Here is a 13,868-nt window from a genome sequence, read left to right on the forward strand (position 1 = left end):
GTTTGTTTGTTTGTTTGTTTTATTTTTAATGTTTATTTATTATTGAGAGACAGAGAGAGACAGAGCATGAGCAGGGGAGGGGCAGAGAGAGGGGAGACACAGAATCTGAAGCAGGCTCCAGGCTCTGAGCTGTCCGCACAGAGCCCGACGCGGGACTCGAACCCACAAACCGCGAGATCATGACCTGAGCCGAAGTCAACGCTTAACCGACTGAGCCACCCAGGCGCCCCACCGAGTGTGGCTTTCTTACCAAGTCCTCGATGAAGCCACTGTCCCTCCCCCACATTCACCAGTGATGGTAGATACGTAGAAGTCTCCATCGGTTGCTCATGGCGGAAGCCATGGCCCCAGGAAAGTGTGAATCCTGTTTATGGGAGATGGCCACCCACCACCAGACCCTGGGGCCTCACTGCTCCTCCCTCTGCCCTTCCCTCCCAGCCCTCGCGCCTCCCTGGGTCCTGCCCCTGCCCCCAGCCTGCTGGCCTCCCTGGCCCTCAGAACCGGGCCAACCTGATACGGGCCCCAGAGGCTGCCCTCACGGAGGTGGGATGGGATCCCCGACTCAACTCCTTACCCAACTCATATGGTGGCTCTGGGGCCTCAGAGGCCTCCTCTGGGAAATGAGATTGATAGGAGTGACGTCCACAGGTCCTCCAGCTCTGATATTCGTAACTGAATCTTAGCGTCAAAGAGCCTGGAGCAGAGTGGTTCTGTTCCACTCTTGCCCTCGCCGAAGACAGCAGCTGAAAACATTCTGCAGAGTGACCATCCTGCCTTCCTCCCCGTGTTCCTCCCGCCCCCCGTGGGTGCTGTCCAACTACCTCCTCTGGCCCCCAGCTGCTGCACCTGACCGCAAGGCGGGGCTGGCTTTAGACTGACTCTCAAACTGTCACAAATCCCCCAAACGCACCCTTGGCGCGTGCTGTCCTCTGCCCGAAACACCTTTCCTGTCTTGTTTCTTGGTGTACCCTTGCTCTTCCCCCAAGACCCAGCCCCAAGGCCCCCTCCTCCGGGAAGCCCTCCTTTTCTTCCCTTGCCAGGCAGCCAGTCTCAGGCTTCTCTGGCCACTCTCGTCCCACTGACTGGCAATGATAAGGGACGCGGAATGGACAAAGCAGACAGGCAGGTGGATAGGTACCAGGTACCTAGGGGAGGAAAGGGCAACTGGCCCTGGGAGGGAGCCCATGCTTACAGATGCTATTCAAGTAGCTGAGAAATAATTACTCCTGGCAGCCCTTGGGCAACAAGGACACAGCTTGCTTATTACAAAATATCCTTTATTGATAAAATAGCTCAGACTTAAAAAAAAAAAAATACCTGCGTATCACAACAAGGGGGCCACAGGCAATAATTGCAGGAGTCTCCCGGGACACACGCAAGACCAGTCAGCAGATGTCACAAGTCAGCCACTCCCCTGGGCCCAGCCTCCCCAGCCTCACCCCAAGGCAATGCCCTGGCCTCACAATGAGATTGTAAGAAGGAGCTAGACAGCCCCTCTCCCCAGAAAGGACTCTCTTTGGTCTCCTCCATTCTCTCCACCCCAGAAAGCTCTCCAAATCCGGCCGGGCCCCTCAGAGTGCCAACAGTGCCTTGGCTGCTCAGCCCTACCCCCCATGCTAGATGCCCGCTGGCTTAATGCTGAAGCCAGGAGCTCCTTGGAGAAGACTGGAAGACATCCTTCCAATGCTCCCAAGTCTTCTGGGTGCTAGGTCCTGGGGTTGGGGAGAGAACCAGGAGAAGAGAGGCCCCTGGAGCCTCATCAGTGGGGTGAAGCAACATGGCTGGGTCAGAGATGGCCAGCCGGCCCCCACCCAAGGTAGGATCAGTTACACATCACAGGGACCCACGTGGGGCTTGGAGAACCGCCTGGGCGCTCTGGTGGAAGGCTCCTGAAGGAGTCCACAGGGCCCTCACTCACCCGTTCCAGCCCCAGCGCCTGCCTGGGGGCCCTGTCACCCACCACAGACTCTCATCTCAGATTGTTCTGATGGGGTGGGTATTTTTAGCCATCTTGGGGAAACAATTTGCCTGCTTGATGACAAAAGACTTGTCCCCCATTGGGGGGGGGGGGGGCAAGCCACCGAAAACCCTCTCGGTGTCGCGGGTGAAATGTCGAGGAGCTGTCATGCAGCATAACAACTAAACCCTTGCAGGCACAAGAAGGTGATCTCGAAGAAATCCTTTAACTGAAATAGTTGGTTCTCTCTACCATTCCCCACTTCCAGTTTGGGGTAAGAATTCCCGCACCCCAGGCGCAGAACAAAAGTCTACAGGAAGACAGGTGGTGGTAAACACAGAGAAAGGGGATTTTTTTTATATCTCCAAATAATCATATTTTCTGGTTCTCTAGTGCGTTCCCCCACGGAGCTCAAAGCTTTCCGCAAAGCCTTTCATCTCCCTGCAGCAAGTAGGCGGCAAGCCATTGTCGCCAGGTTTTTGCAGGGGGCGAATGCTAGTGATCAGGGATCTCCCATTGAGGCAGAGGCCAGACCTCCAGACCACCCCACCAAGGCGAGGCCTCTGCTGGCACACACACCCGCCTGCCAGAGGGGTGCCAGGTAAGGAAAACGATTCCAGAGAAGGTTCTGGCCTTTAAAGGAGCTACAAATCTAAAGGTAGGGGGAAAGGGAAGAAGGACCAGAAACAGTGCCAGGCCGTTAACTCCCCACCCAGTGCCTGATGGGGACCATGGGCGCCCAACGTGGATCCCTCGTTTCTGCCTCTTCCTCCTCAGCAGCGGGTCCTCCTGGGAAAAGTGGAAGGCTGGCTTCCTGCTCTTTACCCGGGGAAGATGAGAAACAAAAACGCCACAAGCAAGTGACCAGCCAGGGAACAAAGGGTCCTTAAGGAAGGAAAGCCCACCCATGGGCTTGCAGGGGTCCGGGGTATTGGGAGAGAAGTGCTCTATCTGGCCCAGCCTTGGCTATGTTCAGGAAGGTCCAAGCCTCATCCGTGGGCCTGTGTTCACGGGGGTAGAGAAGATGTCCCCCCACAGCCAAGCCAGCAATCGGAGGCCTCAGCTGGACCCCTGTGAACAGCACCCCTGCCCCTCCCAGGGGGGCTCCCAGGATGAAGCCTGCAGGACCCAGGCAGGGACCAGGAAGCCCCAGGGAGGTGGCCACATAAAATAGGGCAAGAATCAGGGTGGCCCTGGTGCCGCCTGGCACCAACCCCACACGGGTGGCGGGCAGGTGGCTCACCATGCCGTCTGGGTCCACTGGCGGCAGAGGATCCTCCGGAAGGCACGGCGAAAGTCCTGGTTAAAGATAGTATAGATAACGGGGTTCAGAGAGCTGTTGCAGTAGCCGATCCAGAAGAAGAACTGGAAGAGGCCATGGGGCACCTTGCAGTGCTGTGGGCAGATGGCACCCAGGCTGTAGCTGAAGAAGAAGGGGAACCAGCAGAGCACAAAAACGCCGATGACCACGGCCAGCACAAAGGTGAACCGCTTCTCCCGAGTCAGCTGCGCCCGCCGCCGCCACCACTGCCCGCTCGAGGTGCCCACGCCCCTGCCCAGGAGCACCTGGCCACGTAGAGTTGCCAGCACCCGGGACCCCTGTGGCTGCTGCAGGGGTGGGCTACAGGCGGAGGCAGGAGATGCTGGCAAGGCCTGAGGCTCACACTCTTCCTCCTCCTCCTCAGCTTCTTCCTCTGGAGATGCCCCACAAACGCCTTCCTTCCGACCCTGGCCTGAGTTGGGAAGGGCCGACCAGCTGGGTGGCAGGGCAGGGGTCGCAGGATCTTCAGGGGTCTCCCCCTCCTCCTTCTCCTTCTCCCCAGTGGGCTTGGAGTGACCATTGGCCTCTCCAGAAGCAGCCAGAGAGGCCAGGGTTGGCATTTTGGTTGAAGTTCCAGTAGGGACGGGGCGGGGCTGCTTAGACTCACCCTCCCTAGGGCGGCCCTTGGCCCTGGGACCTCTGCGGTGGCTGCGCTTGGCGATCAGGTAGATGCGCAGGTAGACCAGGATCATGATGAGGCAGGGTGCGAAGAAAGATCCGATGCTAGAGGCCAGGATGTACCAGGCCTCTTGGTTAAGTTTGCACTGCGGGCGCCCACGAGGCTGGGGCCCCTGGTCGCCCTTGTAGATAAGCGGCGGCAGGGAGATGACAGCTGCGATGAGCCACACGGTGAGGATGATGCACTTGATGCGGCGTGGGGTGCGCTTGGAGTTGTACTCCAGCGCCCGACTCACGGCCCAGTACCTGTCCAGGCTGATGGCGCACAGGTGCACGATGGACGAGGTACAGAAGAGCACGTCGAGCGCCAAGTACACCTCACACCACGTGCGCCGGAAGTACCAGTAGCCCAGCAGCTCGTTGGCCAGCGAGAAAGGGATGATGAGCGTGGCCACCAGGATGTCGGCGGCGGCCAGCGACACTAGGAACAGGTTCTGCGGGGCGCGCAGCGAGCGACTCGTCAACACAGCCAAGATGACCAGCGCGTTGCCAAAGATGGTGAAAAGGATGAGGAACGTGATGACCGCCGCGATGGCCGCGGTGGCCTGCACCGAGTAGGGCTCCTGGTGGTCCATGACGGGGCGGGACGCGGCCAGAGGGGTCGCTGCTCGCCCAGAGCGTGCTCAGCCGGAGACGGTACTGTCCTGCGCAGCTAGGCTAGAAGGGGGGATCGACCCCCTGGCGGCGCACAAGGCGCTGGAGCCCCATGGCCAGGCCGAACCGGGCCAAGGAGACGGAGGGATGCCTGGGGCCAGCCACCGCCCTCCTACATCCTCTTCCACCGACACCCGGCGTCCCTGCCGTCCTCTCCGGAGAAGTTTTCCAAGTTGTCCCGCTGCCGTCCCCGCCCCGCCCGGGACCGGGGGAAAGTTGCGCCCTCCCGCTACGAAGCTGCTGGACGCACGCTGGGACCCGGGACCAGGCAGGCCCGGCGTTGGGGCGGGGGGCGCGCCACCGGTTCTCGGAGGAGGCGCAGCAGCCGAGGCGCCCGTTCCGCTCGCTGGCTCTGGCCGGGAGCCGCGCCTGCAAGCAGCCCGCCGCGGCAGGGGAATGGGAGGAGAGCGAGCGCGCCGGAGGAGGGAGGAGACTGGAGGCGGGAGTAGGAGGAGGGGAGGGAGGCGGGGCGGGCGGCGGACCACGGGTGGGTGGAAGGTGCGCCTGGCGCGAGGACCGGCCGGCAGCAGCCTGCCCTCCTCGAGGGCCTCCGCCCTGGCGCTCCTACCCCTTTTCCTCCTGGCCTCCGCGCCACGGAAGGCCAGAGATCCGCGTCTGGGGTCTTCGGGACTCCGGGAAGGACGTTTGCAGAAGTGGAAGGATGGGTGCGCACGGGGCGCTGGGACCCGGGAGGGACCTCTCTTCCTGCAGACCGGGTCCGAGCACCAGGATCTGGGACGGTGGGTGCCAGCTGATCTCTCCCCGCGCCGCCCAGGAGCCCCAAGGAGAGGGTGGGTGGGTGGGTGGGTGGATTGGGGCCACCGGAACATAGTGAACCACCCCTCCTACCCGGTGCCCGCGAAGGAAGCCGAGTAGGAGTTGGGGGAGCGGGAAGACTGCCCTGGAACCCCTTCCCCAAATGCTCTCTCTCCCGGAGCGGATTCCGTCGGGCGTGCGGAGCCCAGGGAGGCGCGCGTGGCAGGTTGCGAGCGCCCCCTGCCGCCGCCCGCGTGTGGCGATAGTCCGCGGCCAGCCGGGAGACCCGCGTCCTCGCCACGTTCTGGGGGCGCAAGGAAAAGGTTCCCAAGGTCGGTGGGGCAAGCCAGTGCTCCAAGATTTATGACTTCAGTGTTTCTGTTTCCCCGCAGCTGCCTCGGTTTCCTCCACTAAGGGCAAAGAGGTAAGAGGAAAACTGGCTTGGACTCCACTCTCAGCAGCAGCAATGGAGACTCAGGCAAGGGTGGGGTCTTCTTAACACAGCTCAGAGAAAAAGTAGGTGTCAGGGGAGGCTATGAAGGGAGAAGCATCCCTTTGTGTTTTGACACCACCCCCCTCCATTCCTGCACCCCCCACATATCTGCTGCACACCCTCTTGGAGTGGCTGTGGAAGGAGCCCCGTCTGGCACCCTCACCCTACTCACTCTCCCTGTGGCCGCTGCCACCAGCGTCAGGCTGGGCAGCCTCAAGGGCACATTTTTTCACCGCTTCTGGAGCCCCTGACGCTATAACCCCAGACTAGAGCCAGGCCCCATATTTATAGCCCACAGCTCTGCATGACATCCTCTGTATAAATAAGCATCGAGCCACTGCTGAAAGTAGGCCTCCTCCAGAGGACCAGGCCTTGAGACAGCATGCATACTGCACCTCCCTTCCTGACTGTTCCATCTTCATGGGACCAGGGAATGACCGCTCAGTGCCCACAGACAATATCTCACCCCTACCCAGGCTCACACGGCAGGGGGTGGAGGGGTTCCTCCGTACAAGTCCGCCCCTGCCTCCTGCCATTCTACTCAGCTGTTTTCTTAGGAGGATCGCCCGACAGCCTGATGGTGGGAGAGGGCAGCCGGCCTGTCTCACCTCCTCCAGAGACAGGTTTTTATGGACACATCCCTCCCACCGGCTGGGCTGGGCTGATAGGCCTGGGCCCTGAGGTTGCCAGGGATGGAGAAGTCTCGGTAGCCCCTTCCCTGAGGGAGGACTGAGGGGTGGCCACCGGAACTTGGAAAGCAGCCACTTAGTTTCCTGCCTTGTCTCTGAGACTCCCTGTCCCAGGGGCGGAGGGGGCTGAGGAGTCGGAGTGTTCTGGTGGCCCATAGGGACATTAAGAGGGACCACTTTTTCATTCTCTCCAACCATACTCAGACTGGGGCGGGGGGGGCACTGGGTATCTCCCAACACTGCAATCAGCATCAGCCTTTGGTCTCCTGGCCCAAGTTTTCCTTGAAAGGTGAGGCTGCCAGGACCCCGAAGGAGCTGAGGCCAGGGCTGCTCAGACTCTCTCCCCTGCTCCTTCCTCCCCCACTGGGTCTTCACTGAAGGGGCAGCTCTGGATCTACCAAGCGTCTCGCCCTAATGGGCACAAGCCTGGGGCGGGGAGCAGGGGAGGGGGGAGGGAGCCAGGGAGAGTCTACAGGCATCTGTGAGACCCAGCCCCAGGGTCTGTGTCACCTGCTGCCACCTCCCAGATGTGCAGCTGGCTCTTGGGGCAGTGGAGACCCTATCCCATGACTTGATTCCCCCTCTTCTCTGCAGCTTCCACGTCCCCCCCCCCTCCCCCCGCATGCACCTTCCAGTACTGCCCGCCCCGCCCAGCCCCGCATGAATCAGAGCCTTGGGGCCTTAGCGGGGCTTTCCTTCAGCTCTTCCCCAACTGGATCTGACCACTTCCACCAGGGCTGGCAGGACTCAATCCCGGACCCAGCCAGGAGCACCCAGCCACCTGTGGTGGGAGAGGAAGGCAGTGATGGGCACTGGCCTGCCTTCCTGGCCCCACCAGGCTACCTGTTGGTCCCTGGGCAAGCCCTGAGCTCCCACATCTCCAGTCCTTCCCAGGGGCTGGCACCACCCCCCCTCCGACTCTCCAAGGTCCACTCACCTTTCACCCACTGCCCTTGCAGAGAGAAAGAGACACTGCTTTTCAAGTTCTTTGATGCTACGTCCACAGTACCCCTTTCACGCTCAGAGAGGTACTGAGGTGGGGGTGGATGGGTTTGCTGCATCACGCACCCCTCCCCCACCGTCCGCTGGAGCACACATCCCTTCTCTGTCCCCAGTACCCAGCCAAGATTGCTGAATGACGAGGGGGAGTGGCAGCCTGGCATCCACAGATGACCTCCACAGGAGCCTTTCTGAAGGTAGGGCCAATGATGGTGTCCCCGAGGGGTGCCCTTGGGAAGAGAGGCGGGGGGGTGGGGGGGAAGTTGACCTCGCACCATCTTTTCCAAAGAGGGACAGCTGTCCCATCCCTAATTGTGAGAGCACAGCAAGAGACGTGCCACCTTAGTTGATCGCGCTGGAGCCACTTATCCGGGTCCGAGAGAGGACACTGGCCCCAGATTCTCCTGTGCCAGAGTTCCGCAGGGACGACGCCCAACTGGGCTTTGCACCCCAGCTTTCCCCAGTAGCCGCAGCCTTTCAAATCCCCTGAAACCCCACCCTGTGTGACCCAACCCCTTGACCTTCCCAGGCCCTTGAGCCACGCCCTCTATAATGTAAGGCCACCACCCTCTCCTCCATCACACCTCACCCGACAAAACCCCAACCCTGGTCAGACCTAAATCACCCCCCCCAGCTTTTACCCGAGCAGCTGCTCTTTCCGGTGCAAAACACTCACTGCATCCACTGGCCTCGCTTTAAAGTCAGGACCACACATCTCCAGACTTCCCTAGTGTGCTCACCTTTCCCACTCTTCAGAATCCGCATCCCTCTCCTCCTCCTCGCCCCGCACGCCCTCCCCCACTCCAAGCTGTGACTTTGCCTCAGACTTAGAAGATGAAAGCCATTAGGCAGGAAGTCACCCCCACAAGCGCCTGCATCCGAGCTCCATCTCTGCTCCGAGGGCAAGTCCTGCGTGTGTGTCCCGAACCCTCTCCTATCCCCCAGGACTCTGCTCCTGCAATTATCACCCTCCACGGTCACTCCTCCCCTGCTACAGGGCCAGGCCCTGCCCTGGAAAGCCCTCTATGTCCTCTGTAGCTGCTGGCTTCTCAAACTCTTTGCTGCACGGTCTCTAACCCCTCACATTCTCTCCTTGACCCTGTCCTCGGCTGAATCTACTGCTGGTGGGTCATTCGGGACTCATGCCCGAGTGTGTCCTCTTAATTTTCTCAGCAACATTTTAGACAACAGACTCTTGCCCCCCCTGGGGACACTGCAGGCCTGACTCCCTCCTTACCGCTCACCCCTTCCTTCTCAGCCCCCTCTTCTCCCCCAAAACTCCCAATCACCGATTCTCACGGAGAGTGGTTTTTGCCCCTTCTCCTCCAGGGACATTTGGCAATCTGGCACTTGAAGAGATTTCTCGATTGTCACAACAAGAGGAAGGGGGTGCTACTGGCATCTCGTGGGTAGTGGCCAAGGGCCCTGCTAAACACCTTACAACGTACAGGACGGCCCCCACGACAATTATGACACAAAACACTAGTATCACGGAGACGGAGAGACCCTGGCCTAAATGTCGCAGCACCCCCGTTCAGTCCTGGAGTCCCTTTTCTTCTGGCCCCAAACTCCTCTTGGTAGTTTCCTCTAGCTCCACAGCTCCCACCTAGAGGCTGAGGACTCCCCAAACTACATGTCCAGCCCTGAACTCCAGGCTCATTCAGCCCGCACACTCTCTCCTCTCCTGAGGTCCCGGTGCTGTATGTGGGACCCTCACGCCTGCGTCAGTCACAAGTGTGGTTGCCTCAACCTCCAAAACATACTCCAGAAGCATCCACTTCTGCCCATTTCCACAGTCCCCATCACTCTGGTTTGTACAACTGTAGTTAGTGGCTTCCAACTGTTCTCCCTGCTTCCGGTCTATTTTCCACGGAGCATCCAGAGTGATTTTTTTAAAATCTTGGATCTTGCCCCTCCCCTACTTAGAACCCTCCAGTGGCTGCTCCCTGTTGCTCCTGGAATAAAACCATCCCTCACTCACCTTGCTCTGCCAACATCCCCCATCCCACCTCATTTCACCCCTCCCATCACACCTTCCTTCTTTCTGCCTTAGGGACTTTGCACTGGCTATTTCCTTGGATTTTTTTTTTTTACGAGATAGTCCCTCCTATCATTTGGGTCCCAGTTGAAATACCAACCTAAAGGAATGCCCCCCCCCAATCATTTACCAATCTTAATCACTGTCCTTATTTATCTAATCACGGCCCATCCCTCTCCCACCCCCCAAATAACCTCCACAAGAATAGAAACCCTGCCTTGCCCACCATGTTAGTCCTGGTGCCTATAGCCGAGCCAGCCTGGCACGTAATACAACCGATTCTGTCCAATGAGTGAACAAATTGATGAGTGAGCCCACATAGGTATGTGCCTGGGGATTGGGGAATAGGCCACAGGCCAGTGTAACAGCCCAGGGCCCCGGCCACAGCACACCCCTCATGCCAGGGCTCCAGGGGCTGGACCCCAGGGGCAGGGTGGCGCCTGTGGAACAGGCCTGGAGAAGGGGAGCTGTAGTGATAGGTGGCTCCATGGGGGAAGGACGAGGGCAGCCTCATCCCTGATCACCCCCAAAGAAGAGGGCAAAACACTCTTCCCCTTGAGCCGCCGGGCTCAGCCAGCCCCACCCTCTGGAGAGCCCAAATTCTGAGACCGAAAGCCATATCCTAATGGAGGCTCATCACGGGCAGCTTCTAAGAACGGGGAGGGCCTCCTCGTGGTCACCAAGCACATCACCTGCTCTGACCTAGGGTGACCACCGAGAACCCCCAGCCCAGAACCAGAGGCCTGGCTCCACTACTTAGACCCAGAGATGCTAAGGCGGCCACACTCATTTCTCTGGTAGGCTGGGGCACTACATTACATTCTCGATCTTTGCTTGGGAATCTCCCAGGGGAGCTGTCACCCTGCGAGGAGCACGTCACCCACTTTAAACTCAGACAGTCCTCCCCTCGTGTCTGGGGGGGGCAAGCAGAGGGACAGTGTTTCCCCCACCCGACGGTCCTTCCCTAAGGCTAATCCCTGAGACCAGGCCCCTGTTCAGTCTGAGAAAATCCCTGAACTCAAGACTGAAACCCAAGAGAGACTGAGGGCAGAGGCTCCAGGCTCCTGCAAGGGTGCCCCCCCTACCCTGACTCGGCCCAGGAGGCTGGCAAAGGCCAAGCTCTCCCCCAAACTCAAGCACAGCAAGCCTCAGCCCTGCGCTGCTGACCCTCTGCTTCCCCGCTCTCCACCCCAAGAAAGTGGGTGTAACCACCTGAGGGCCCCTCCCAGGTCAGTCGGCAAGGTTAAATGCACTCAGGCACAGCCCAGTACCTAGCTCCTGGAGCAAGTACCCAATTTTATTTTTGCCTTCCCCCAAAACATGTGAGGAACTTGGCCCCACGGGGCCAGGGCACAGGCCCCTACTTCCCTCCAGGCAGGGCTTCCTGGGGCTTCTGACAGTTCATAAGGATGGTGCCACTCCAGCTCTGGGGGTGTGTGGGGGGGTGCTCCTGGCCTGTCAGCCCATGTGGAGACCTTATTCATTCCTGGAACAGCCCTCACACAGGAAGCAGGAAGCAGGAGCCAGGAATAGGGCTTTGCTGAAGGAAGATAAGCAGGGTGACCAGCCCCCTCCCCTACAGCCCCTTCACACCTTCCAGGGCCTCCTCTGGCCAAGTCCCTGTGTGGAAGGGAAGGGTTCTTGGAAAGCAGAGCAGGCTGGGAAGGAGCTTTGAGTCCTAGGTTCAGGGGCCTCACATTCTTGCTGAGTTTCCCCATTGTGCAGTGTTAGAGGGTGCCTCCAACCCTTCCTCGTCGCCCCATGGAGTGGCATCCCTGCCTCTAGAACCTTCCTGCACTGCAGGGGAGCAAGCTGAAAGCCTCCTGGGGAATAAGGCTGCAGGTTACAGCCGCAGGACAACACTCCTAGCACCCAGACATCAGGGATGGGAGACTTCTCCCACGAGCCATGGGCTCCCCTGCAAGTCCTGGCCCAAGGGAGAGACAGAGGCAGTACCTTAGCATGCTGGGAATGCTGTGACTCACCTACAGAATGATTCCCAGGGGACTTCAGGGCTGGAACCTGCCTCTGCCCCCCTTTCCAGACCCCTGGCCCTGGAGCCCTAGAGAATGTCACCTCCCCTTCCCAGCAGCCTCCAGGACTAGGGCAGAAGGTGAAAGCAGGCAGAACCAGGCAGCTCTTGACTGGCCTGCCTTCCCCGGATAAACCTAGAAGTCCCTTAGAAGCCCCTAGTCCCTAGAAGCCCTTAGGAGAACATATGGAGAAGAAAGGGGCAGAGGGAGAGTCCCAGGCCTCACACAGGGTAGCCAGATTGGGGCTGGAAGACAGGGTACTGCCCGGAGGGGGCTAGGGGCTACTCTAGACGGAGATGCCCTTCCCGGTTGGGGACAGAAGCCACAGGCTCGACTTCTGCACATCCCCCTGAAAGGACATTCAGGTACATGTGCTCCTGGGAGAGCTGCTCCCCAAAGCCTCCTGGATGGGTCCTGGCTGGTCTTCTGCTTCCAGAGAAGCAGTGAGTGGTACGGAGGGCACTTGGGCCAGCCAGGACCTCTCTAGAGCCAAACCAGGAATGCCTGCTCCAGGCCTGGAGTTTAGGGAGGAAGCTGGGGTCTGAAGCAGCCTTGCAGAGGCCCCCACACCCAACTTTCTCAGCGCAGGGAGCTTCCGGCTACGTGGGCTCTCTCCAGGCCCTGCAACAATGCGCTGGGCTCTAGCCTTGGAGCCACTGGGGTCGGGGCGCCCAGATTCTGCCGACAATGCCTTCAGAAGCTGCTGCAGGTATGGTCTAGAGGCAGGAGTAGGGCTCCTACCATCGCTGTGGGGCTGGAACCCTGAAGCAGGAAAGACAGGAGGTTATGGCCCGGAAACACAGCAGGAAAACATGTGGCCCAGCTGTAGAGAGCCAGAGTGACCTTCAGTTTCGTTCATACAGATAGCTCAGCTCATCGGAGATAACCTGCCTCGCCCCTGCTTAACGCTTTCAAGACCCAAATTCTCAACCCACACTTAAAGACAAGGACCACAGAACTCCTCAGTCACCACCACAAAGGCCCTCGGGCTCTCTTCCATGGTCTCCCACTCATACCCCCGAGCTGCTGATGGTCAAGCCACCAGATAGCTAAGAGTGGAAAGCACTGCAGCCCTCGCCATTCCGACACCTCCTGGGGTCCTCTGTACTGAGGGACACCCTGCTCTCACCACCCCATGTCTGAAGCCTCCTATAGAACTTTTCCTGGACCTGCAACCACCTGCCAAACCCAGAGCATCAGGAGGACATTACTGAGCCCTGTCGGGCCCATGTCCTTAGTGAGACAGGCCCTCTTTGCTCTTCCCTGCCTCTCCTGGACCACCGCTGCCACCCACTGCTTTGTAAACCTCTTCATCTTAAGCCCAAGTTATCTGGCCAGGCCTCTCCACCCTCTCAGTGCTGCCTCTCACCCATCACCCCTGCCCAGGCGCTGAAGGCTTCATGATGAGCCCACCCTTCCATCAACAGACCCTGACCAGGGGGCGCGCCTGGGTGGCTCAGTCGGTTGAGCATCCGACCTCGGCCCAGGTCATGATCTCACAGTCTGTGGGTTCGAGCCCCGCATCAGGCTCTGGGCTGACAGCTTGCTCAGAGCCTGCAGCCTGCTTCAGATTTTGTGTCTCCTTCTCTCTATCTGCCCCTCCCCCACTCATGCTCGGTCTCTCAAAAATAAGTAAATGTTAAAAGAAAAATTAAAAAAAAAAAAGACAAACAGATACTGACCAAATCAGAGCTGATCGGTTTCAAATGGCGACTCTTCTCCCCCCTGGTCCCATTGATCTCACAGTTCATTCCCTGCTCCCCACCAGACCTGGTCAGTACCAGAAACCATCACTGCAGAAGTCTAGGTTCCTGGCAGCCCACGCCTCTATTTCCAGCTCGCTTGTTTAAATATCACAACGATCTAGCCCCTTGAGCGTAGGGACTCCGAGGTCTTCCTGCTTACAAGCTCCTCACTTCCAGACTGTTCTCCTCATCTGACTTGGGCTCCACACGCTTCACTGCAATTACGCCTCAAGCACCGTCCCCTCTGTCACACCTGCCCACAAAACCCCAGTCCTGGAGAACCAAGTCACCAACCTATGCCATGCCTCCACCTGGCTGCCCCAGCACCACCCACAGCCCTGCAGGGTATCTCTAGCTGGTTTCTTCTCCCGCAGCCCAGTCGGCAACATCACACCCTTTCCCTTCACATCCCTCCCCTTCTCCCCAGCCTCGAGGCTGGTGACTTCATGTCATTCTCTGTGACCAAAGCCCTCAGAAGTGCATGAATCTGCACCTCAAGACCCAC

The 13,868-nt window shown here is 59.2% G+C and overlaps 2 protein-coding genes across 2 annotated transcripts in view; both read right to left on the reverse strand.

Moving 5' to 3' along the window:
- Positions 1-1,266: 1,266 nt before the first annotated feature.
- On the reverse strand, positions 1,267-4,996 carry ADRA2B (adrenoceptor alpha 2B). Its single transcript, XM_049652212.1, has one exon. The coding sequence runs from the start codon at positions 4,529-4,531 to the stop codon at positions 3,197-3,199; it is 1,335 nt and encodes a 444-aa protein (XP_049508169.1). The 5' UTR covers positions 4,532-4,996; the 3' UTR covers positions 1,267-3,196.
- A 6,927-nt stretch (positions 4,997-11,923) lies between these two features.
- The window catches only part of ASTL (astacin like metalloendopeptidase), a 15,522-nt gene continuing 13,577 nt past the window's right edge, over positions 11,924-13,868 (reverse strand). Inside the window, exon 9 of the mRNA XM_049652215.1 lies at positions 11,924-12,380. Within this exon, the coding sequence (XP_049508172.1) occupies positions 11,980-12,380 (401 nt within the window). The 3' untranslated portion in view covers positions 11,924-11,979. The remainder of the gene's footprint in view (positions 12,381-13,868) is intronic.

Source organism: Panthera uncia (genome assembly GCF_023721935.1).
Source record: "Panthera uncia isolate 11264 chromosome A3 unlocalized genomic scaffold, Puncia_PCG_1.0 HiC_scaffold_12, whole genome shotgun sequence".
NCBI lineage: Eukaryota > Metazoa > Chordata > Mammalia > Carnivora > Felidae > Panthera > Panthera uncia.

Bases quoted from the DNA above. Each gene is read 5' to 3' on its own strand.
- ADRA2B (XM_049652212.1), bottom strand. From the start codon at position 4,531: ATGGACCACCAGGAGCCCTACTCGGTGCAGGCCACCGCGGCCATCGCG.